We start from the raw sequence: 26,394 nt of genomic DNA on the forward strand, positions 1-26,394 counted from the left end.
GCTGAGTGGGTCTAATGGGAGTGGTTTCATAATTATCTATCAGCTGTGGCAGCTGCAGGGCTCTAATGAGGAGATCTGTTGAGCCTGCATCCCTTTAGACGTGTTCTTATTGGGAGGATCTCACCAAAAATGACATTTGTGTTGCAGGGGATGCCAGAAATCTGACTTGTATCTTAGTGCAGACTTCTGGGAAAATTGGTGAGCCAATCACACAAGCAGGAAATGATGTTTCTGGGGGTGTGGTCAGTATACATTCTGGGGGTGTGGTCAGTATACATTCTGGGGGTGGGGTCAGTATACATTCTGTGTACAGAACAGCTCCAGGCGGCCATATTGAATTTTCAGAAAATTACAACAGCTGCAGATAGAAAAGGAAAGGGAATTTTTAATAACATTCAATTACAAATTGATTTGTGTCACAATTCTATACGCTACATTGTTTTTTTTTTTTTTTTTTTGCTATTCCCCCCCCCCCCCGCCATAAAAGTCGAGTTACCCTTTAAGTTCTGATTGCTGATGCAACAATCTTTTCAATTCCATTTTTTTCCCCTCAAAAGTGGAGTTAGACCTTAAAATATTCTTTCCGTTTTCATTCCCCATGTCATCACTGGATCTCTGTGCTTCTCTATGCAATGCAGTCTAATCATGGCTGGTGGGAGGGATCAGCAGGGTGCTGTACATAAAGTCTGTCCTTGTTTGGTGACACCATAATGATGCTTTGCTCAGGGTTGAATCGAATGACATTTCTTCTTCTGTTCTTTTGTTTCTCAAGGTGGCTGGACTGCATGGAGCTCCTGGGGGGACTGTAACCGGGACTGCGGGGGCGGGCTCCAGACAAGAACCAGGTCATGTCTGTCTGTTCCTGATGAGGGCAACATCTGTGAAGGGGTCCTAGAGGAGGGCCGTCTCTGCAACAGGAAAGCCTGCAGTGGTAAGTGTAGAAAGGTTACTAATTATCATTTCTGGTAACTTATTATATTTGTGAATGAGGGAAGATTAGCAGCCATTGGTTGGCAGTCATTGGTTGGCTGCCTTTGGTTGGCAGCCTTTGGTTGGCAGTCATTGGTTGGCAGCCATTGGTTGGCACTTATTGGTTGGCAGTCATTGGTTGGCTGCCTTTGGTTGGCAGCCTTTGGTTGGCAGTCATTGGTTGGCAGCCATTGGTTGGCACTTATTGGTTGGCAGTCATTGGTTGGCTGCCTTTGGTTGGCAGCCATTGGTTGGCAGTCATTGGTTGGCACTCATTGGTTGGCAGCCATTGGTTGGCACTCATTGGTTGGCACTCATTGGTTGGCAGTCATTGGTTGGCAGTCATTGATTGGCACTCATTGGTTGGCAGCCATTGGTTGGCAGTCATTGGTTGGCAGCCATTGGTTGGCGCTCATTGGTTGGCACTCATTGGTTGGCAGTCATTGGTTGGCACTCATTGGTTGACTGTCATTGGTTGACATGTCATTGGTTGACTGTCATTGGTTGACAGTCATTGGTTGGCAGTACGGGGTTCAAAGGAAAGTGTGTTCTTTACCCACTTCAGCTCCGGAAGGTTTTACCACCCCCCCCCCCCCCCTTAATGACCAGGCCATTATTTGCGTTTCGGAAGTTGAAGAAAAACTTAAGTTTTATACAAAAAAAAAAAAATAAATAAAAATGTGGTCTTTTTTTTTTTTTTTATCATTATTATTATTAATTTTATTAATAAATAAATATTATTATTTATTTATTTATTTTATTTATTTAGCAAAAAAAAAACCCCAGTGGTGATTAACCAATTGACCTCTGGAAAATGTAACGGAAAATTGCGCGGTCGTGCGACGCTGTACCCAAATAAAATTGATGTCCTTATTTCCCCACAAATAGAGATTTATTTTGGTGGTATTTGATCACCTCTGCGAATTTTAGATTTGGCACTATAAACAAAAAACAAGAGCGACGATTTTGAAAAAAAACGCCATATTTTTTACTTTCTGCTATAAAACATTCCCAATAAAAAAATCTAATTTTTTTTCATCATTTTAGGCCAATTTGTATTCTGCTGCATATTTTTGGTAAAAAAATAAATAAATAAATAAAAAAATCCCAAAAAGCGTATTTTAATTGGTTTGCACAAACATTATAGCGTTTACAAACTACGGGATATATTTTTGGAGGTTTTTTTTTAGTTTTTTTTGTTTTTATTAGTAAACGGGATATATTTTTGGACTTTTTTAAAAAAAAAATTTTATTTTTTATTAGTAATGGCGACGATCAACGATTTTTAGCGGGACTGCGACATTTGCGGCAGACAGATCGGACCCCTAACTGACATTTATGGGGGTACCAGTGACATTACTACAGTAATCAGTGCTAAAAATATGCACTGTTACTGTGTAAATGACACTGGCAGGGAAGAGGTTAACACTGGGGGTGATAGAAGGGGTTAAATGTGTGCCTGTTGGTGCTTACTGACTGTGGGGTGGGGGAGGGGTTCTGTGACAGACAGAGAGAGATCGGGGGGGTGGAGCTTAGCTGAAACTCCCGATCTCTGTCTGCCTGTCTGACAGAAGACTCGCCTGCTTTGTTTACATAAGCAGGCGGGTCTTCTATCAGTTTATCTGAAGATCGTGGGAGGCCCGCGGCAACCGCTGCCACTCCTCCCGCGGCGCCGAGACCGCGGGCACAAAATCACGTAGATCTACGTGATTTTGCACAGCCGAGCCGCCCTGCCGCAGTATATCTGCGGTGAGCGGTCGCCAACTGGGTAAGTTGAAGCAATCTGCTCTCTCTCCAGCCTTGGGAGTATGTTGGTCTACAGAAAGAGACTGATTGATAGCAGCCTTGTAAGCACAAGGTAATATTTTTTGGTGGCTGGATTCTATTGGTTCTCTGGTTATCGGAGACTTGTTCTGTGTAGTAAGTTCCCACCAGGGTGGTAAATATTTTATACGTTTGATGTCTTTGTTGCAATAAAATTATAATTTTGTTCTGCTCTGATTGGCTGATTGGACAATATAACCCTGATTTGAGGCAGACGAGCCCAAGAGACAGCGAACGCAATCATTGCAATTTGTACATGACGGAATCCATATTTGCTCATCAAACATAACGGCCCTTTTTTCTCTATAGTAGCGCCACACAGTGGCCATGGGCGTCCCCCGCTTTAAAGTGGTTGTTAAGCCACTTTATTCTATCCTGTCTGGTCTGTTTAATAACCCTGTGTGCCCCTGTGTATGTGTTTTTTTAAAAAAAGGCCATTCTTTACCAGATTTCATAGCGTCGAGCGCTGCTCACGTGACCCGCCGCTTCTCTCCTCTCCCTGTCTGACAGCTGCCTGCAGGGGGCGGGGCCAAGGATTCCCCGCTGACGTCAGTTGGGAGGGGAGGAGGAGAGGCCAAGAGGAGGAGAGAGGCAGCGGTTCATGTGAGCGGCGATCAGCGCTCTGAAAACTGGTAAAGAGGGGCTTATTTTTTCCCTTTAAAGTGGTTGTTAAGCCACTTTATTCTATCCTGTCTGGTCTGTTTAATAATCCTGTGTGCCCCTGTGTCTGTTTTTTTAAAAAAAGGCCATTCTTTACCAATTTTCAGAGCGCCGAGCGCTGCTCACGTGCTCAGCTGCTTCTCTCCTCTCCCTGTCTGACAGCTGCCTGCAGCGGGCGGGGCCAAGGATTCCCCCGCTGACGTCAGTCGGGGGGGGGAGGAGAGAGGCAGCGGGTCACGTGAGCGGCGATCGGCGCTCTGAAAACTGGTAAAGAGGGGCTTATTTTTCCCCTTTGAAAATAAATATTTGCGAGTCACGGCTCACACAGTGACTGACATCAACAGCCGCGTGGACCACTGTCCTCAGCCCCAGGCCCCGGTGCTATCATTCCAGGAGAGGAGGAGCCTGGGGCAAAGAATATTGTGGAGAGGCACGGCACGTGATGGCCCAGCGCGTACTGACGTCACGTGAATGCGCCGCCTGCACTAACCCAAAACAGAGAGGGTCAGCTTTGCTTTTGCATCAGGTTTCTCAAACCTTTGAATGCCTGCGCTTTATGTAATAATGGCTAAGCCCCTCCCCTTCATGACATTGTTGAAAAGGGGCGGAGCATGGCTGATCTTAAAATGACGCCCCCCTGGAAAAAATTCTGCGGACGCCCATGACAGTGGCTGTGCTTTACTGTTCCTCTCTATCAGTGGAAACGCATGGATCAGGTCTTCCTGAGTGAAGGCCGAATAAGCTTATGAAAGTCGTTGTTGAAGCCAATCTCAAATTTGCATATAAGGTTTTCGTTCTGGTCACATGACCCATTGCATCTTCTTGTATTGAAGGAGGTGGAGTTTGGGTAGTGACTGACACAGCAGGTCATGCTCCTATTGGCTATTTACTGAATCACTGCTCAAAGTGTTGCTGTAGGCGGGCCATAATAGAAGTCAATGGGCTTTTCATTTCTGCGAATGTGTCCACTTGGTAAGCTCATACCCCAAGTGAGAGAGGCGGAGGCTTGGCAGGGTTGGACACTACCTTCAGAACTTAGAACCTATGAAGGTTCTCATGGATCCAGGTGATTTTTATGTGGTCACACTCAACTGAACATTATCTATAATGTTGAAGATGTTTCATAGATTCTCCAAATAATTCTTCAGTTGTAATAAGGAGCAGGAAGAGACCCCAACATTTATATCCACGCAAGGAGCCCAAACACCTTCATCCAATCACCATGGGATATGTAGATGTTGATTTTCCAAGACCAGGATGGACAATCAACATCTAAAGAACTCATTCTATTCTTGGACAATGTTGACTGATGATGAAGAGGCGTTGTAGCTTCTCTAAACCACGTCTTCAGGTCCTATGAGTGTCAGGAAGATACCCCAACATTTATATCCACACAGGGAGCGCCAACAGTTTCATCCAATCATCATAGACAGGACTTAGTCTTCAATCTTGAAGATGTTTCATAGCCTCTCCAGACTACTTCTTCAGTTGAAATTAGGGTCAGGAACATGCCCCAACATTTATATACACACAAGGAGCCCCAACACCTCCATCCAATCACCATGGGATATGTAGATGTTGATTGTCCAAGACTAGGATGGACAATCAACATCTACAAGAATCCATTCTATCCTTTGACAATGTTGACTGATGATGAAGAGGTGTGGTGGCGTCTCCAAACCACGTCTTCAGGTCCTATGAGTGTCAGGAAGATACCCCAACATTTATATCCACACAGGGAGCGCCAACAGTTTCATCCAATCATCATAGACAGGACTTAATCTTCAATCTTGAAGATGTTTCATAGCCTCTTCAGACCACTTCTTCAGTTGAAATTAGGGTCAGGAACATGCCCCAACATTTATATCCACACAGGGAGCACAAACACCTCCATCCAATCACCCTGGGATATGTAGATGTTGATTGTCCGAGACCATAATGGACAATCAACCTCTTCAAGAACCCATTCTGCCCTTGGACAATGTTGACTGATGATGAAGAGGTGTTGTAGCTTCTCTAAACCACTTCTTCAGGTCTAATGAGTATCAGGAAGACACCCCAACATTTATATCCACACAGGGTTCCCCAACACCTTCATCCAATCACCATCCAATCCAATCACCATGGGATATGTAGATGTTGATTGTCCAAGACTAGGATGGACAATCAACATCTACAAGAGCTCATTCTTTCCTTGGGCAATGTTGACTGATGATGAACAGGTGTTGTAGCTTCTCTAAACCACTTCTTCAGGTCTTATGAGTGTCAGGAAGATACCCCAATGTTTATATCCACACAGGGAGCGCCAACAGTTTCATCCAATCACCATAGACAGGACTTAGTCTTCAATCTTGAAGATGTTTCATAGCCTCTCCAGACCACTTCTTGAGTTGTAATTAGGGTCAGGAACATGCCCCAACATTTATATCCACACAGGGAGCACAAACATCTTCACCCAGTTACAATGGGATATGTAGATGTTGAATGTCCAAGACTAGGATGGACAATCAACATTTACAAGAACCTTGGTGTAATGTTCTGGTACCTTTGGGTACCCTAATTACTCTTTCATAAGTGTATGCGCCCCACCATTCTCTTTTGGTAAGGTGCGCATACACCTTTAAGACTGATGCTGTCATCACTGAGCGCCGGATTGGATGGCTATTTAGATCGCCGGCTCTCACTCACATGTGTTCGTTCAAACTGCTTTGTGCCTTGATGCTAACCTGTCTTGAAGCTCTCATGCTTGCAAGCATACCTCGCTGTCGGAACCACGCTGCGCTGATCCCTGTATCCCGCTACTGGATCATCCGCTCTTGCCGAACCTCTCCTCTGCTACATTGCTATTAGTGATGAGTACCCCACAGGGGAAACCTCTATAACCTTTATACTAAAGCTTACACTATCTAGCTCTGCATACTAAGAACTATTACTACATCTGCATTATCTAAGATTGCTAGCTCTTGAGCCTACTACCACCTGTTCTTGCACTGGGTTGATCTCTCTTGTATGTCCACCTGCTACTCTGTCATCTACTACCATACATGATTGCTAAACCTATCTGCATCCCATCTGCTACTATCTTACTTTCAAGAACATTTCCTTTCAAGTGTCTGTCATCTACCATCTCTACCCAACCTGTCTCTTCAGCCTATCATCACTGTGTTACTATATACATAAGTCACTCTAGGAAACATCTTATTGAGTGTGTGTATTTACTTGCTGAATTGAGATCATCCACACATGATGAGTCATTGAGAGTTGGGAATGGTGTCTCAGCGTTTCTCTACATGACTACTGAAGTGGAATATTTCTGCAGCTGAAAATCCACATCATACGTAAAACGCAGGAGCGTTACACTTGGACAATGTTGACTGAGGATGAAGAGGTGTTGTGGCTTCTCCAAACTACTTCTTCAGGTCTAATGAGTATCAGGAAGACACCCCAACATTTTTATCCACACAGGGTGCCCAACACCTTCATCCAATCACCATGGGATATGTAGATGTTGATTGTCCAAGACTAGGATGGACAATCAACATCTACAAGAACCCATTCTGTCCTTGGACAATGTTGACTGATGATGAAGAGGTGTTCTAGCTTCTCTAAACCACTTCTTCAGGTCTAATGAGTATCAGGAAGACACCCCAACATTTATATCCACACAGGGTGCCCCAACAGTTTCATCCAATCACCATAGACAGGACTTAGTCTTCAATCTTGAAGATGTTTCATAGCCTCTCCAAACCACTTCTTCAGTTGTAATTAGGGTCAGGAACATGCCCCAACATTTATATCCACACAGGGAGCACAAACCCCTCCATCCAATCACCATGGGATATGTAGATGTTGATTTTCCAAGACTAGGAAGGACAATCAACCTCTACAAGAACCCATTCTGTCCTTGGACAATGTAAACTGATGACGAAGAGGTGTCGTGGCATCTCCAAACTACTTCTTCAGGTCTTATGAGTGTCAGGAAGATACCCCAACATTTAAATCCACACAGGGAGCCCCAACACCTTCATCCAATCACAATGGAAAGGACTTAGTCTGCAATCTTGAAGATGAAAAAACGCTGCAAAAATACTGTGTGACATAAAAAATTTGCAACAATCGCCATTTTATTATTTTATTCTCTAGGGTCTCTTCCATAATATATATATATAATGTTTGGGGGGTTCTAGCAAAAAAGAATTTTTTTTCCTTGTAAACAACAAGTGTCAGAAAAAGGCGTGATCAGCAATTGGGGAGGCTGAAGATGATGGAGTCGCCTTTTATATGACGACACGTTGGAAAAGTATTCATGCAGACAATGGGATAATGGGAAATTATTTAGGCGGACTTGTAAAGTTACTGATAAGAATACTTCAAGTGTGGATTAAAATGTTCCCTAATTTAAAATGTAATTAAAAAAAATATTTAAAATTTTCTTATCTTAAAGTTGGAAAACAAGAACATAAAAAGCACTTTTCATTGTAATTTTATTTTTGTAATTGTGGAAAAAAAAAATATTACAATAAAGAGATATTGAAATTAAAAAGCATTTTTTCATTTTTCCTTTTTTTGGCTGAATAATATTTGAATGTTCTGTGACTGACACATCTGACGGACGGGACAGAGATTTTATTTTATATTTATTTATGCAGACTTTCAGGTCGACTTCTGGACCGGAAGGATTTGCCCCCTTAACCACTTAAGCCCCGGAGGATTTGGCTGCTCAAAGACCAGGGCCAATTTTGCGATTCGGCACTGCGTGATCTTAACGGACAATTGCGCAGTCGTGCGACGCTGTACCCAAATGAAATTGACGTCCTTTTTTTTACCCACAAATAGAGATTTCTTTTGCTCTTTTTCATTTTGCGCTATAAACAAAAAAAGAAGAATTTATTTATAACTACTTTAAGTGTGGATTAAAATGTTCCCTAATTTAAAATTAAACCGGTTCCGGACCGCCCACCGCATATTTACTGGGGCAGTGTGGCCCTCCTGCGCGAACCGACGTAGGTCTACGTCAGTCACGCACCTACAGCTAGGGGGCGAGCGAGCGCCAGCGGCAGTGCGCTCCCGCATCCACTAGGCAGCGGGGACCCCAATGCACTGGGCAGGTGGCTCCGATTGCTGCCTGACACCCGCGATCGCTCCCCGCTGAGAGAGAAGGACGGTCGGATGTTGTAAACACAGCTGACCGTTCTTCTCTCTGGAATGATCACAGAGCTCCTGTGATCCTTCTATATAGGATCACAGGTTTCTATGGTCATTCCATAAGCCCCGCCCCAATACAGTTAGAAACACTCCCCAAAGGCTCACATTTAACCCCTTGATCACCCACAGTGTTAACCCCTTCCCTGCCAGTGTCATTAGTACAGTGACAGTGCATATTTTTAGCACTGATTACTGTAGTAATGTCACTGGTACCCCCAAAAGTGTAAAAAATGTCAGCTAGGGATCCGATCTGTCCGCCACAATGTCGCAGTCCCGCTAAAAATTACAGATTGCCGCCATTACTAGTAAAAAAAAGCAAAAACAATAAAAATCACATAAATCTTTCACGTAGTTAGTAGACGCGATAACTTTTGCACAAACCAATCAAATTACGCTTATTGCAATTTTTCTTACCAAAAATATGTAGCAGAAAACAAATTGGCCTAAAATGTTAAAAAGTTTTGATTTTTTAATTTATTATTTTTTTTTTTTTGGGGAATCTTATAAAGCAGAAAGTGAAAAATATTGTTTTGTTTTTTTTCAAAATTATCGCACTTTTTTGTTTATAGCGCAAAAAATTAAAATCGCACAGGTGATCAAATACCACCAAAAAAAAAGCTCGTGTGGGGAAAAAAGGACGTCAATTTTATTTAGGTACAGCGTCGCACGACCGCACAATTGCCCGTTAAAGTAATGCAGTGCCGAATCGCAAAAAATAATGGCCTGGTCATTAACCACTATACCGCTGCTCACCGAGCCTCTACTGCGGCAAAGTGGTTCGTTATCGTCTGGCGACGTAGACCTATGTCGCCAGACACTCCTCTTTCATGGCGGCGCGCGCGCGCCGCCGGAAGGCTCGCTCCCGCTGTATTCAGTCACAGCGGGAGTCGGGCCAGGAGAGGAGAGATGGTGATCACCGCCGCTCTTCCTCGATCGTCGGGGAATCGAGTGTGGAAATCCACCCACTTGTGTAAACAGAGCGGGCGGATCTCCTAAGTGACAGACAGTGACAGATTGCAGGGTTCAGCATAGCTCAACCTGCGATCTGTCCCTGTGTCACACAGTCCCCTCCCCCCACACATGTCAGTAAGCACCAGGCATACATTAACCCCTCCCTCTCCAATAAAATTAACCCCTTCCCTGCAAGTGTCATTATTACAGTAACAGTGCATATGTATAGCACTGATTACTGTAGTAATGTCACTGGTACCCCCAAAAGGGTCAAAAATGTCAGTCAAGGGTCCGATCTGTCCGCCGCAATGTCGCAAGATCGCCGCCATTACTCGTTAAAAAAAAAAAATACCAAAAATGACATAAATCTTTCCCGTAGTTAGTAAACACAATAACTTTTGCGCACACCAATCAAAATACGCTTATTGTGATTTTTTTTACCAAAAATATGTAGCAGAAAACAAATTGGCCTAAAATGATAAAAAATTTTGATTTTTACATTTTTTGGGGTGGAATTTCATATAAAAAAATTTGAAAAATATTGTTATTTTTTTAAAATTGTCGCTCTTTTTTTGTTTATAGCGCAAAAAGTAAAAATCGCACAGGTGATTAAATATCACCAAAAGAAAGCTCTGTTTGTGGGAAAAAAAGGACATCAATTTCGTTTGGGTAGGGGGTTGCATGAACGCGCAATTGTCAGTTAAATTGATGCAGTGCCGAATCGCAAAATAATGGCCTGGTCATTAAGGGGGGAAATGACCAGACCATAAATAATAAAATAAAATAACGAATTGCAGAGGTAAAACATAAAGAGATAAATAATAAAATAAAATAAAAATCGCACAGGTGGCTGAAGTGGTTAAAGGACTAGGAAATACATTTTTTTTATTTTTATATATTTTTTACAGAAAGTGAAAAATATTGTTTGTTTGTTTTTTTTCAGAATTGTCGCGTTTTTTTGTTTATAGCACAAAAAATAAAAATCGCACAGGTGATCAAATACCACCAAAAGAAAGCTCTGTTTGTGGGGAAAAAAGGACGTCAATTTTATTTGGGTACAGCATTGCATGACCGCACAATTGTCAGTTAAAGTCACGCAGTGCCGAATTGCAAAATATGGCCTGGTCATTAACCTCCTCCCATCCGCGCTACAGCCGAAGTATGGCTGCAGCGCGGACGCACATTTTCGGGAGGCCGTTCTTAAACGGCCTCCCAGAGACAGTCTCCCCGTGGGCTCCCGCGAGCGCGCATCGGGGAAAATCTGTGTCGGCTGTGTCCCCTAGGACACAGCCGATCACAGATCGTGGTGAATGGCCAATCACAGCGGCCATTCACCACGTGATCGGACCGTCCAATGAGAGATGATCTCATATGTAAACATATCTCTCATCTCTCATCGCCAGCGCTCCGTGTGAGGAAGGAGAGAGCAGATCAGCCGTCGGGGACAAAGAAAAAAGTAATCAGGGCACTGATCACCAGTGCCCTGATTACACAAGGTACACCAAAACACACTAACTGCCCACCATCAAAGCCCACAGTGCCCGCCATCAGTGCCCCCCATCAGTGCCCACACTCAGTGCCCATAGGGCTGCCAGTCAGTGCCCATCAGTGCCTGCTCATCTAGGCACTGATGAGCACTGACTGGCAGCACTATGGGCACTGAGTGTGGGCACTGATGGTGCTGCCCATCAGTGCTCATCAGTGCCGCCCATCAGTGCTCATCAGTGCCACCCGTCAGTGTCAATCAGTGCCACCCGCCAGTGCCCATCAGTGCCGCCCGCCAGTGCCCATCAGTGCCACCCACCAGTGCCCATCAGTTCCACCTCTCAGTGCCCAGCAGTGCCACCTCTCAGTGCCGAGCAGTGCCGCCTATCAGTGCTCATCAGTGCGGCATATTAGTACCTCCTCATCAGTGCCACTTCATCAGTGCCCATAAGTGCCACCTCATCAGTGCCCATCAGTGCCGCCTCATCAGCGCACATCAGTGAAGGAGAAAAATGTATTTATTTTCAAAATTTACTCGCAGAAAATAAGAAAAACTTTTTTTTTTCAAAATTTTCTGTCTTTTTTCTTTTTTTTTTGTAAAAAAATAAAAAACCCAGAGATGATTAAATACCACCAAAAGAAAGCTCTATTTGTGTGAAAAAAATGATAAAAATTTCATATGGGTACAGTGTAGCATGACTGCGCAATTGTCAGTCAAAGTGTGAGAGCGCCGAAAGCTAAAAATTGGTCTGGATGGGAAGGGGGTGTAAGTGCACAGAAGGCAAGTAGTTAAGGGACAAAATCCTTCCTGTCCAGAAGTGGTTAAATAAAAAAAATCCTTTAAATTTTTTTATCTTATAGTTGAAAAATATAAACATAAAAAGCACTTTTTCATTTTTCCTTTTTTTTCTGGCTGTATAATATTTGAATGTTCCGTGACTGACACATCTGACGGACGGGCCCGGCGTCGTCTCCAAGATAAAAAAAAGAGAGACATTGATGATTAATCCTGATTTCCCCAGGCGGTCCCACTGCCGGACCGTCTTGTTCTTTAATTTGGCTCTTCGTCTTTTATTGAAAGAATAAAAAAAAAAAAATAAATAACTAATGTAATCCTGAATTGGATTAAAAAAAATTTATCGAAAGAATAAAAAAAAAAATTACCTAATGTAATCCTGGATTGGATTTAAAAAAAATGTATTGATTTGAAACAATAAAAATAAATTACCTAATGTAATCCTGGATTGGGTTAAAAAAAGTTCCTTTTTTGGAAATGTAGAATGCTGTATTTCGGGTGAAGTTGTCACATCAGGCGGCCGGTTATAAAGTCAGGAAAAGTCGCCCGCGGGGTGAAGGATTAATGAGTGACCGAAATTGGCGAGTGAGGCGTTCACGCGGGAAAGCGACTGGGGCGATATCCGATGAAATTACTTCATGCATTTTTTACCTCTTCCATCATTAAAAATTATTTAGTAATTAGCGCTCCGCTCTCAGGTACCTCCGGACCCGCTCGGGATAATTGAGCAGACGGGAAGTCATCAAATTTATATCCCATAAAAGCGTGGAATAGAGATTTACATCTCGTGAATTTCAAATTATTCGTTTCTTTTTTTTTTGGATTGCAGTGATGAAGATATTAAAGCTTTCAAATCAGCGACTCCCAGCAGGGGGAGCCGGAACCCCATGGGGGGTACCTATGATTAGATGTGTGCGATGCGTTTCGCTACAAATCAAAATTCAGGCAAAATTTTCATTATTGTCCGAATGTCTCCATCATGATAGTAACGAATTTCAACAAATCCAAAATAAATTATAAGGAAATTAATTATTAAAATTTGAAAATTAACCGCTTGACCACTGCTCACTGTGCTGCTACTGCGGCAAAGTGGCTCGTTATCGTCTGGCGATGTAGACCTACGTCACCAGACTCTACCATCTCTCGGCGGCGCGCGTGCGCCGCCGGAGGCTCGCTCCAACTGTATTTAGACACAGCAGGAGTCGGGCCAGGGGAGGAGATGCGGTGATCACCGCCGCTCTTCCCCGATCGTCGGGGATCGAGTGAGGAAATCCGCCCGCTTGTGTAAACAAAGCAGGCGGATCTCCTATGTGACAGGCAGGGACAGATTACAGGATTCAGCATAGCTCAGTCTGTGTCACACAATCCCCTCCCCCCACACACGGCATATATTAACCCCTTGATCACCAATAATGTTAACCCCTTCCCTGCCAGTGTCATTATTACAGTGACAGTGCATATTTATAGCACTGATTACTGTAGTAATGTCTCTGGTCCCCCCAAAAGTGTCAAAAATGTCAGTAAGGGGTCCGATCTGTCCGCCGCAATGTCGTAGTCCCGCAAAAAAAAAAAAATCGCAGATCGCCGCCATTACTAGTAAAAAAACAAAATAAACAATAAAAATTACATAAATCTTTCCCGTAGTTAGTAAATGCGATAACTTTTGCGCAAACCAATCATAATACGCTTATTGTGATTTTTTTTTTTTTTTACCAAAAATATGTAGCAGAAAACAAATTGGCCAAAAATGTTAAAAAATGTTAAATTTTAAATTTTTTTGGGGAATGTTATATAACAGAATGTGAAAAATATTGTTTTTTTTTTTCAAAATTTTCACTATTTTTTTCAAAAATTAAAAATCGCACAGGTGATCAAATACCACCAAAAGAAAGCTCTATTTGTGGGAAAAAAAGGACATCAATTTAATTTCGGTACAGCGTCGCACGACCGCGCAATTGTCCGTTAAAGTAACGCAGTGCCGAATCGCAAAATATAGCCTGGTCAGGGAATGGGGTAAAATCCTCCGGTCTTAAAGCGGTTAAAAATACCCTCATTGAGAATTTTTTTGTCAAAGACATGGAGCTAAATACATTTTGGCCTAAATATATGACAAAAATGTAATATATTGGATATTTTTTAACTGTCAAAGTAGAAAATGTCAATTTTTTCGCAAAAATTTAGCTCTTTTTTTATTAATATCCCAAAAAATGAAAAGCGCAGAGGTGATCAAATACCACGAAAAGATAGGGAAAAAAAGGATGTAAATTTTGTTTGGGTACGGCGTTGCATGACCGCGCAATTGTCAGTTAAAGTCGCGCAGTGCCAAGTTGCAAAAAGTGGCCTGGACGTTAAGCAGGAAAATCCTCCGGTGGTAAAGGGGTTAATTACAATTAGAAAAAAGTTTGAATTTGAAAATGAATTTGAATTCCGAATGGAAACATATCGCAACAAATACAGTGAGGTGTAAAAGTGAAATAAGATGATGATTTCTACTCAGGCTGCTTTTTTAAATAGAATAGAACAGTAAGGAATAAAATAGAATATAAAAACATTTTGTTATGTTACAGCCTTATTCCAAAATGGATTAAATTCATTATTTTCCTCAAAATTCTACAAACAATCCCCCATAATGACAACGTGAGAGAAGTTTGTTTGAAATCTTTGCAAATTTATTAAAAATAAAAAAGGAAAACATCCCATGTACATAAGTATTCACACCCTTTGCTCAATACTTTGGTGAAGCTCCTTTGGCACCAATTCCAGCCTCCAGTATTTCTGAGTATGATGCTACAAGCTTGGCACTCCTATTTTTGGGCAGTTTCTCCCATTCTTCTTTGCAGGACCTCTCAAGCTCCATCAGGTTGGATGGTGGAGGGTCGGTGCACAGCAATTTTCAGATCTCTCCAGAGATGTTCAATCGGGTTCAAGTCTGGGCTCTGGCTGGGCCACTCAAGGACATTCATGGAGTTGTCCCATAGCCACTCCTTTGTTATCATGGCTGTGTGCTTAGGGTCGTTGTCCTGTTGGAAGATGAACCTTCGCCCCAGTCTGAGGTCCAGAGCGCTCTGGAGAAGGTTTTCATCAAGGATGTCTCTGTACATTGCTGCACTCATCTTTCCCTCCATCCTGACTAGTCTCCCACTTCCTGACACTGAAAAACATCCCCACAGCATGATGCTGCCACCACCATGCTTCACAGTAGGGATGGTATTGGCCAGGTGATGAGCGGTGCCTGGTTTCCTCCAGACATGACGCTTGCCATTCAGGCCAAACAGTTCAATCTTTGTTTCATCAGAGCAGAGAATTTTGTTTCTCATGGTCTGAGAGTTCTTCAGGTGCCTTTTGGCAAACTCCAGGTGGGGGGTCATGTGACTTTTACTGAGGAGTGGCTTCCATCTGGCCACACCCATACAGGCCTGATTGGTGGAGTGCTGTAGAGATGGTTGTTCTTCTGGAAGGTTCTCCTCTCTCCACAGAGAAACGCTGGAGCTCTGTCAGAGTGACCATCGGGTTCTTGGTCACCTCCCTGACTAAGGCCCCCTCCCCCGATCACTCAGTTTGGCCGGGTGGCCCACTCTAGGAAGAGTCCTGGTGGTTACAAACTTCTTCCATTTACGGATGATGGAGGCCACTGTGCTCATTGGGACCTTCAATGCTGCAGAAATGTTTCTATACCCTTCCCCCGATCTGTGCCTCCATACAATCCTGTCTCCGAGGTCTACAGACAATTCCTTGGTCTCCATGGATTTGTTTGTGCTCTGACATGCACTGTTACCTGTGGGACCTTATATAGACAGGTGTGTGCCTTTCCAAATCATGTCCAATCAACTGATTATACCACAGGTGGACTCCAATCAAGTTGTAGAAACATCTGAAGGATGATCAGTGGAAACAGGAGGCACCTGAGCTCAATTCTGAGTGTCATGTCCCTTGTGCTGCTGGCTCCTTCACTACCTGAAATCTTCCTCTTCTGACCACCCCCAACCATAATCTTCCAAGATGCCAGGGGTTAATAGAACACCTATTCCAACCCACCTCCTCCATTCATAGAGCGATCTACAAGCAGATGAATGAAAGGCCTCCTCCATTCACAGATCGCGTTTCACTCATGGCAGCTATAGTACGGCTCCTATGATTGGAGGAGGTGCGTTGGAGTAGGTGGGTGTTGCCTCCACCTTTGATGGGTGCATATGACAGGTCTCTCTGTTGTAACCCCTCCCATCTTGGGAGAAGGTTATGGTGGTGGGGGAATGGGGGGGGTGGAAGATTTCAGCTAATGCAGGAGCCATCAGCACAAGGGACACATCATAGTCACTGTCCCATCCCTTGTGCTGATTTTTTTTTTTTTTAATTTGAAATTAAGCTTTTGGCTTTAAATAAATGTCTCCATCTGGGTACTGAGAGGAACAAGTTTAAGTTTTACTTTCCTGTTACAAAAAATAAATAAAAATAAGAGAGAGGAAGATAATGAAGAGATGGAGGAGAATATCAGCAGATAAAAATCAATCCCTCATCCTTTTATTTAGCTGGAAGGAAATAACATTTCACCTTCTGTTGATGGACCTTTGTTTTAAAGAGCATCCGCTCCCACATTGATTTCCTCTATGTGCCCTGTTAGGATTATACAGCCACTTTCCAGCCTGGGATTTCATCCTGGGGGGGGGCTGCCGCCCCGCGCCGGAGGAAGTCGCTGTTTATTCATTGATTTTGTGTCACAGAGAAGCCCCATAATGCAGAAGATGAAGGGACCCCCTCACTGCTTCTACAGCGTACATTTTACCGAGACCTCCCTGACCCATCCCACCGCACTCTCTATATACTATATATACCGCTCAATATGCATCTGAAAATAGGAAGGACCATCGATGGAGCCGAAAATTCCAAAGAGGTGCAAGAAAGTGGATGTGGATTCTAAATATCAACATATAAATAAAAGCATTGCAATTTTTATTTTTTTCATTGAAAGTTTTTTTTTTTTTTTCAACTCATAAGTTCTCCCAGTTAAAACCATAAAAGGTCCATTTTCATCCTGATTTTTTTTTTTCCAACGTGTTTTACAGAACAAAGTCCACTTTTTCAAGTATGCACATACATTTATTAAAATTTTTAATGTAATTTTTATTTTATTTCAGTTTTTTTTTATTTCAGTTTTAATTTTTTATCAAGTATGATTTTTTTTTTTATGTTTTACACTCCCAGGTTCTCCCACTTAAATCCATTAAAATTAAATTAAAAGGTCCATCCAATTAAAAGGTCCATTTTCATCATGATTTCTATCCAACGCATTTCATAAAACAAAGTGCACTTTTTCAAGGATGCGTTTGAATAAAAGTATTTTCATTTTTATTTTTATTACGTATGTTTGGTTTTTTTTTATGTTTTTTTTTTTTTTTTTACATCTATCCCATAGTTTGTAGACACTATAACTATACACAAACCAATCAATATACACTTAATGGGATTTTTTTTTTTTACCAAAAATATGTAGCAGAATACAAATTGCCCTAAACTGATAAAAAAATTCGATTTTTTTAAATTGTATTGGGTATTTTTTATAGCAGAAAGTAAAAACTATTGTTTTTTTTTTTTTCAAAATTGTGGTTCTTTTTTTTTGTTCATAGCGCAAATTCTAAAAACCGCAGAGGTGATCAAATACCACCAAAATAAAGCTCTGTTTGTGGGAAAAAAAGGACATCAATTTTACTTGGGTACAGCGTCACATGACTGCACAATAGTCAGTTAAAGCAACGCAGTGCCTTTTTGCAAAAAATGGCCTTGTCATTAAGGGGGGTAAAACCTTCCGGAGCTGAAGTGGTTAATGGCTAGGAAAGTAGAGAAAAAATAATTAGGAAAATAATAGTTGAGTGCAGAAGGTGAAGAAGGAGTTAGTTGAATTGATTGGGGTAAACTAAGAGTTAATAAAGGGGGAATTAGGAACTAATTTAAAAAAAAAAAAGCAAAAAAAAAACAAAACAAAACATTTTTTACTTGCCAGGTTGCTTTACCTGACATCCTATGCAGACAGAAGATCATCTCTTTGCTCTGCAGATAAATGAAACAAAGTAGATACCAATGTAATAATGTTACATTGTATTCATCTATCTCCTGTCTGATCAATGTTTATAAACAATGTTACTTTGTATCTCTCTATCTCCCGTCTGATCAATGTTTATAAATAATGTTACTTTGTATCTCTCTATCTCCTGTCTGATCAATGTTTATAAACAATGTTACTTTGTATCTCTCTATCTGCTGTCTGATCAATGTTTATAAACAATGTTACTTTGTATCTCTCTATCTCCCGTCTGATCAATGTTTATAAACAATGTTACTTTGTATCTCTCTATCTCCCGTCTGATCAATGTTTATAAACAATGTTACTTTGTATCTCTCTATCTCCCGTCTGATCAATATTTATAAATAATGTTACTTTGTATCTCTCTATCCCCTGTCTGATCAATGTTTATAAACAATGTTACTTTGTATCTCTCTATCCCCGTCTGATCAATGTTTATAAACAATGTTACTTTGTATCTCTCTGTCTCCCGTCTGATCAATGTTTATAAATAGTGTTACTTTGTATCTCTCTATCTCCTGTCTGATCAATGTTTATAAACAATGTTACTTTGTATCTCTCTATCTCCCGTCTGATCAATGTTTATAAACAATGTTAATTTGTATCTCTCTATCTCCCGTCTGATCAATGTTTATAAACAATGTTACTTTGTATCTCTATCTCCCATCTGATCAATGTTTATAAACAATGTTAATTTGTATCTCTCTATCTCCCGTCTGATCAATGTTTATAAACAATGTTACTTTGTATCTCTCTATCTCCCGTCTGATCAATATTTATAAATAATGTTACTTTGTATCTCTCTATCCCCTGTCTGATCAATGTTTATAAACAATGTTACTTTGTATCTCTCTACCCCCGTCTGATCAATGTTTATAAACAATGTTACTTTGTATCTCTCTGTCTCCCGTCTGATCAATGTTTATAAATAGTGTTACTTTGTATCTCTCTATCTCCTGTCTGATCAATGTTTATAAACAATGTTACTTTGTATCTCTCTATCTCCTGTCTGATCAATGTTTATAAACAATGTTACTTTGTATCTCTCTATCTCCCGTCTGATCAATGTTTATAAACAATGTTACTTTGTATCTCTATCTCCCATCTGATCAATGTTTATAAACAATGTTAATTTGTATCTCTCTATCTCCCGTCTGATCAATGTTTATAAACAATGTTACTTTGTATCTCTCTATCTCCCGTCTGATCAATGTTTATAAACAATGTGTCAGATGGTCTGATTGGGCTGTATTTACACAGCAGCTTCTGGCTGTCATTTTGACAGCGGGAAATAGCCAGCAAGTGTGAGGGGTCAGGATGGGCCAGGAGGGGCCAGGAGGGGGCAGCAGCAGAATGACAGGAAGTACTACAAACGCCATTTCTATGTCAATAAGGTGTCTATGTGTTGTATTTTCTCTTTACTGTAAAAGTTGATTTTGGATTTTCTTTGTTTAGCGTTATCATGGATTCCTTACAGTAAAAGTCACCAGACTCCAGTTTCCCACCCCTTGTTATAGTCGGGGGGGGGGGGATTTTTGCTAAATTTAGTCACTAGAGTTTCCTCTGTCTGTAAATGCTACAACTAGATTCTTTACTGTAAAAGTAGTCACTGGATTTTATTTTTCTACTACTAGGTTGTTTATGGTAAAAGTGGTCAGGCTGTTGATTCTTTTCTGCACATGGAGTCCAAATGTAAACTTCTTACTTGAAGAGTGTAACATTGTATCTTTTTATTGTCTTTTATCTGAAATGCGGCCATTAAATTGTTACAATAATCTTTTTTTTTTTCTTCCAGCCAATGGAAGGTACGATTCTCGCAGTCAGTCTCTCAGGTCCATCGACAACAAGAAGAAAGATGACGGGGATGAACAATATCAGTTTGGTTACCCGGCACCCCAAATAGGTGAGATCATCATAAACGTTACAATGTATCTCTTCAGTCCTGTGTACCGCCTCCTCTCCTGGACTGAAACGGCTTCTTCTGCACACTGTGAGCTTCTCACCATGTGCATGAGAAGCTGCAGCCAGTCAGACAAAACCCGCCTCATTTCTTGGCTGGAGGACGTTCAGCATCATCTAGCGCTTTCCTCCCCAGCTTGACTGACCCAGATTCACTGTGCCTTGACTGTCCCTGGCCCACCCCTGTCCTTCCTTGCCTGACTTACCTGCCCCCCCCCCCTTCCTCCTCAGCCTGACTTTTTTTGTGGCCCCACCCCTTTCCTCCCTAGCCTGACTTACATGCCCACCCCCCTTTACTCCCTAGCCTTATTGTTCCTGGCCCACCCCTTTCCTCTCCAACTTTACTGTTCCTGGCCCCAACCCCTTTCCTTCACATCCTGACTGTCCCTGGCCCACCCCTTTCCTCCCTGGCTTGACTGTCCCTGGCCCCATCCCTTTGCTTACCAGCCTTACTGTTCATGGCCCACCCCTTTCCTTCTTGGCCTGACTGTTCCTGGCCCCACCCCTTTCCTCCCCTGCCTGATTGTCCCTGGCCCCACCCCTTTCCTCCCCAGCCTGACTGTCCCTGGCCCCACCCCTTTCCTTCCTTGTCTTACTTTCCCTGGCCCCCATTGCCTTTCCATTTTGTCATGACTGTTCCTGGCCCCACCTGTTTCCTTCCTAGCCTGACTGTTCCTGGCCCCAACCCCTTTCCTTTCTAGTCCTACGGTTTCTGGCCCACCCCTTTCCCTCTAGGCTTGACTGTCCCTGGCCCCACCGCTTTCCTTCTTAGCCTGACATTTCCTAGCCTCAATCCTTTCCTTCCTAGCCTGACTGTCCCTGGTCCCACCCCTTTCCTTCCCAGCCTTACTGTTCATGGCCCACCCCTTTCCTTCTTGGCCTGGCTGTTCCTGGCCCCACCCCTTTCCTTCCCAGTTTTACTGTTCATGCCCACCCCTTTCCTTCTTGGCCTGACTGTCTCTGGCCCCACATCTTTCCTTCCTTGCCTTAGTTTCCCTGGCCCACCCCTTTCCAATTTGGCCTGACTGTTCCTGGCCCACCTGTTTCCTTCCTAGCCTGACTGTTTCTGGCCCCAACCCCTTTCCTTTCTAGTCCTACTGTTTCTGGCCCACCAGTTTCCTTCTGGGCTTGACTGTTCCTGGCCCCAGCCATTTCCTCCCCAGCCTGACTGTCCCTGGCCCACCCCTTTTCTTGTTAGACTGACTGTTCTTGGCCCCCCCTTTCTTTCCTTGCCATACATTCCCTGGCCCACCCCTTTCCTATTCAGCCTGCCTAATCTTGGCCCCACCCGTTTCCTTCCTAGCCTGATTGTTCCTGGTCCCACCCCTTTCCTTCCTAGCCTGACTGTCCCTGGCTCCACTGGTTTCCTTTCTAGCCTGACTGTCCCTGGCCTCACCCCTTACCTCCCCAGCCTGACTTTCCATGGCTCACCCCTTTTCTTGTTAGCCTGACTGTTCCTGGCCCCACCCCTTTCCTTCCTTGCCTTTTTTCCCAGCCCCACCCCTTTCCTTCCTACCCTGACTGTTCCTGGCACCAACCCTTTCTTTCCTAGCCTGACTGTCCCTGGCCCACCCCTTAAATTCTTTGGATCTCATTTTTGTCAACCATGGGGGCTCAGCATCACAGGTGGGCTTTATCATGCAAATAAAGCCTGCCTAGGAACACCCACTTCTCCACCCATCAAGGCATTCTGATATTTGCATAACTCCTCCCATTTCTTGCATCAAGACTGAGCACTTTTGAGAGAAGTACTGAGGCAGGTGCAGTGATGTTTTCAAGAAGCTATGTACAGCACCCAACCACCAGCCATGATCTGCTTGTATTTCATAGAGAAGCACACAGATCCAGTAATGGTGTTATTGGGTATACGATAAGGAATGTCATAAACATGTAAAGGTTTAAATACGGTACTGGCCCCTTGCTCTGTATACTCACCAGGAGCAGCCACGCTGTCAGCACCGGGAACCAATGAGCTGTATCAGTACCCCAAAAGCTGTAGACAGTATAGAGGATTTCATGCAGCATGTCACACCCAGAGCCCCCCTTTAACCACTTCTGGACCGGAAGGATTTTACCCCTTAACCACTTTAGGTCTGCTCACGTTGCTGCTACTGCAGCAATGTGGCTCGTTATCGTCTAGCGACGTAGTACTACGTCGCTGGACTCCTCCACCTGTAGGCGGCGCTCGCGCGCCGCCGGAGACACGCTCCCGCTGTTTTCATTCACAGCGGGAGTCGGGCCAGGGGAGGAGCGGCGGCGATTGCCGCTGCTCTTCCCCGATCGTCGGGGAATCCATTTGGAGATCCGCCCGCTTGTGTAAACAGAGCGGGCGGATCTCCTAAGTGACAGGGAGTGACAGATCGGAGTGTTCAGCATAGCTCAACCTGCGATCTGTCCCTGACTCACTCAGTCACCTCCCCCCCCACACGTCAGTAAGCACCAGGCATACATTAACCCCTCCCTCTCCAATAAAATTAACCCCTTCACTGCCAGTGTCATTTTTACAGTAACAGTGCATATGTATAGCACTGATTACTGCAGTAATGTCACTGGTACCCCCAAAAGTGTCAAAAATGTCAGTCAAGGGTCTGATCTGTCCATCGCAATGTCGCAGTCCCGCAAAAAAAAATCGCAGATCACCGCCATTACTCGTTAAAAAAAAAACACCAAAAATGACAAAAATCTTTCCCGTAGTTAGTAAACGCAATAACTTTTGCGCAAACCAATCAAAATACACTTATTGCGATTTTTTTTACCAAACACATGTAGCGGAAAACAAATTGGCCAAAAAATTTAAATAATTTTGATTTTTACATTTTTTTGGGGGGAACTTCATATAAAAAAATGTGAAAAATATTGTTATTTTTTCAAAATAAACGCTTTTTTTTATTTATAGCACAAAAAGTAAAAATCGCACAGGTGATCAAATACCACCAAAAGAAAGCTCTGTTTGTGGGAAAAAAAGGACGTAAATCTCATTTGGGTACAGCTTTGCACGACTGCGCAATTGTCCGTTAAAGTCGCACAGTGCCGAATCGCAAAAAGTGGCCCAGACGTAAGACAGCAAAATCCTCCGGTGGTAAAGTGGTTAATGACCAGGCCATATTTTGCGATTCAGCAATGCGTTATTTTAACAGACAATTAGGCAGTCGTGCGACGCTGTACCCAAATAAATCTGATGTCCTTTTTTTTCCCACAAACAGAGCTTTCTTTTGGTGGTATTTGATCACCTCTGCGATTTTTTATTTTTTGTGCTATAAACAAAAAAAGAGCAACAATTCTGAAAAAAAAAGAAATAATAATAATTTTCACATTCTGCTATATGACATTCCCGAAAAAAATTTAAAAATCAAAATTTTTTAACATTTTAGGCCAATTTGTTTTCTGCTACATATTTTTGGTAAAAAAAATTCCAATAAGCGTATTTTAATTGGTTTGCGCAAAAGTTATCTCGTCTACAAACTACGGGAAAGATTTATGTCATTTTTATTGTTTTTTTTTACTAGTAATGGCGGCGATCTGCGATTCTTTGTGGGACTGCGACATTGCGGCGGACAGACCGGACCCCTGACTGACATTTTTGACACTTTTGGGGGGGATGAGTGACATTGCTACAGTAATCAGTGCTAAAAATATGCACTGTCACTGTATTATTATTATTTCAGGTTTTTATATAGCGCTGTCAATTTACGCAGCGCTTTACATGTACATTGCACATTCACATCAGTCCCTGCCCTCAAGGAGCTTACAATCTAAGGTCCCTAACTCACATTCATACATACATAGTAGGGCCAATTTTATACAGGATCCAATTAACCTACCAGCATGTCTTTGGAGTGTGGGAGGAAACCGGAGTACCCGGAGGAAACCCACGCAGGCACAGGGAGAACATGCAAACTCCAGGCAGGTAGTGTCGTGGTTGGGATTTGAACCAGCCACCCTCTTGCTGCTAGGTGAAAGTGCTAACCACTACACCACTGTGCCGCCCATAATAGTGACACTGGCAGGGAAGGGGTTAACACTGTGGGTGATCAAGGGATTAAATGTGTACCTAGGGGCGTGTTTCTAACTGTATGGGGGTGTGGCTTGTGAAATGACCATAGAGACCTGTGTTCCTATATAGAAGGATCACGGGCTCTCTGTGATCATTCCAGGGAGAAGAATGGTTGGCTGTGTTTACAACAGCTGACCGTCCTTCTCTCTCAGCGGGGAGCGATTGTGGGTGCCAGGCGGGGAGAGGTCGCGGGTGCTAGGCAGTAATTGGAGCCGCCTGCCCTGTGCAACGGAGTCCCCACTGCCAAATGGGGGTGGGAGTGCGCCGCCGGTGGAGCGTGCTCGCCCCCTAGCTGCAGGCGCGCGACCCACATATACCTACTGACATTTTTGACACTTTTGGGGTTACCAGTGACATTACTACAGTAATCAGTGCTAAAAATATGCACTGTCACTGTACTAATGACACTGGCAGGGAAGGGGTTAACACTGTGGGTGATCAAGGGGTCAAATGTGTACCTAGGGGCGTGTTTCTAACTGTATGGGGGTGTGGCTTGTGAAATGACCACTTCATTTCCTATATAGAAGGATCACAGACGCTCTGTGATCATTCCAGTTTGAAGAACGGTTGGCTGTGTTTACAATAGCTGACCATCCTTCTCTCTCAGCGGGGAGCGATCGCAGGTGCCAGGCGGTAATCGGAGCCCCCTGCCCCGTGCATCAGAGTCCCCGCTGCTGAATGGGGGTGGGAGTGCGCCGCCGGTGGCGCGCGCTCGCCCCCTATACGTATACGTTGGTTCGCACCGGAGGGCCGCCCTGTGGCAGTATAACTGCGGCGGGCGGGTGGTCGGGAAGTGGTTAATAATGGTATCTGATTTTCAGTCTGGCCGGCCGCTCCTCTGAAGATCCATCTGTAATATGTGGTGTCATGCAGTATTTATAGCGTTGTCCCATGTTATAGCCGGAGTTCTGCTATTTCAGGAAGGCGCTGATAATGTACAACGCTGAGAAAAGTACAGACTCAATAATTCAGGAATCTGACGTCTCGGAATAGTTCAGGGTGAGATCAGGCCGGACGCTTCTCATTTCGCCGCCATCACAGAAGCGGCGTAATAAAGACTTCATCTCCTCCGGAGAGCTGAAGGCCGCTCAGTAATGAGGAGAGCGCTTCATCCCGCTATATGGGAAGGTGGCGTTCAGAATGAAGAGGTCAGCCCTGCCGCAAGGTAAAGCCCAAGTTCAGGCAAACAATATAAATATCCGAATGAAATACGTATATGGGAGCGGTGCTGACTGACTAAAGATTTCTACTTCTGCCCATCCAGTTCTGAGATTACACAGCTTTGCCACACAGCACAGCCCTGTCTGGCAGGGCAGAAGACCTAATTTATCTCTGTTACAGATTAGTAATACTTACAGCTCTTGTCTCCTCCTCCAGCCTGTGATTGGACAGTGAAAGGAGAAGCAGCAGACTGATGAGCTTTCTGTCACTCTGCACTCTTCTCCTATCAGCATTCTTTTTGCTCTGTAGCTCACCTGATTGATGCTTCTCCCTCTCCTCTCTGAGCTCTGCTGCACAGGAGGAGGCTGATAGCAGGCCATGTATGAGTACAATGTTAATATTTAAAATGATCAATTAGCAATGTATCAAATAATTAAATTGAACAATGTATCAAAGAATATAGAGCTATAATAACTTGTTCAGCTTTAACCACTTAAGCCCCGGAAGATTTTACCCCCTTCCTTACCAGGGCCTATTTTGCGATTCGGCACTGCGTGACTTTAACGGACAATTGCGCGGTCGTGTGACGCTGTACCTAAACTAATTTGACGTCTTTTTTTTCCCACAAACAGAGCTTTCTTTTGGTGGTATTTGATCACCTGTGCGATTTTTTGATCATGCGCTATAAACAAAAAAAAGAGCGACAAATAACAATATTTTTCACATTTTTTTATATGAAATTACCCAAAAAAATGTAAAAATCAAAATTTTTTAACATTTTAGGCCAATTTGTTTTTTGCTACATATGTTTGGTTAAAAAAAAAATCGCAAAAAGTGCATTTTGATTGGTTTGCGCAAAAGTTATTGCGTTTACTAATTAAGGGAAAGATTTTCGTCATTTTTGTTTTGTAATGTCCCTTACATTGGTGATCAGTGGGAAGAATGTCCCTTACATTGGTGGTCAGTGGGAAGAATGTCCCTTACATTGGTGGTCAGTGGGAAGAATGTCCCTTACATTGGTGGTCAGTGGAAAAATATTCAGACAATTTAAATGTTAACCAGTGTCCTGCTGTTGTCCATGCCAAGTGGCATAGCCTGGAGCTTTGCAGGCATCATCCGATGGTAGGTCAGTGAACCGCAGCTCAAGGAACCCCTAGCAACCTCTGCAGGGACCCTAGAGTAATTACTGGATAATTACATTCAGCATAAATTATAGGAAAAGGAGGCAGGAAGGTATGCTCAAAAGAGGGTTGG

The 26,394-nt window shown here is 43.1% G+C and overlaps 1 protein-coding gene across 4 annotated transcripts in view; it reads left to right on the top strand.

The window, feature by feature from the left end:
• ADGRB1 (adhesion G protein-coupled receptor B1) overlaps positions 1 to 26,394 on the top strand; it is a 912,987-nt gene that overhangs the window by 408,204 nt on the left and 478,389 nt on the right. For all 4 annotated transcript variants that reach the window (XM_082259420.1, XM_082259422.1, XM_082259423.1 and 1 more), the window contains 2 exons: positions 773 to 931; positions 19,762 to 19,869. In XM_082259420.1, coding sequence (XP_082115546.1) covers positions 773 to 931; positions 19,762 to 19,869 — 267 coding nt within the window. The remainder of the gene's footprint in view (positions 1 to 772; positions 932 to 19,761; positions 19,870 to 26,394) is intronic.

This window comes from Pelophylax lessonae (assembly GCF_965119305.1).
Source record: "Pelophylax lessonae genome assembly, chromosome: 5".
Classification (NCBI taxonomy): domain Eukaryota; kingdom Metazoa; phylum Chordata; class Amphibia; order Anura; family Ranidae; genus Pelophylax; species Pelophylax lessonae.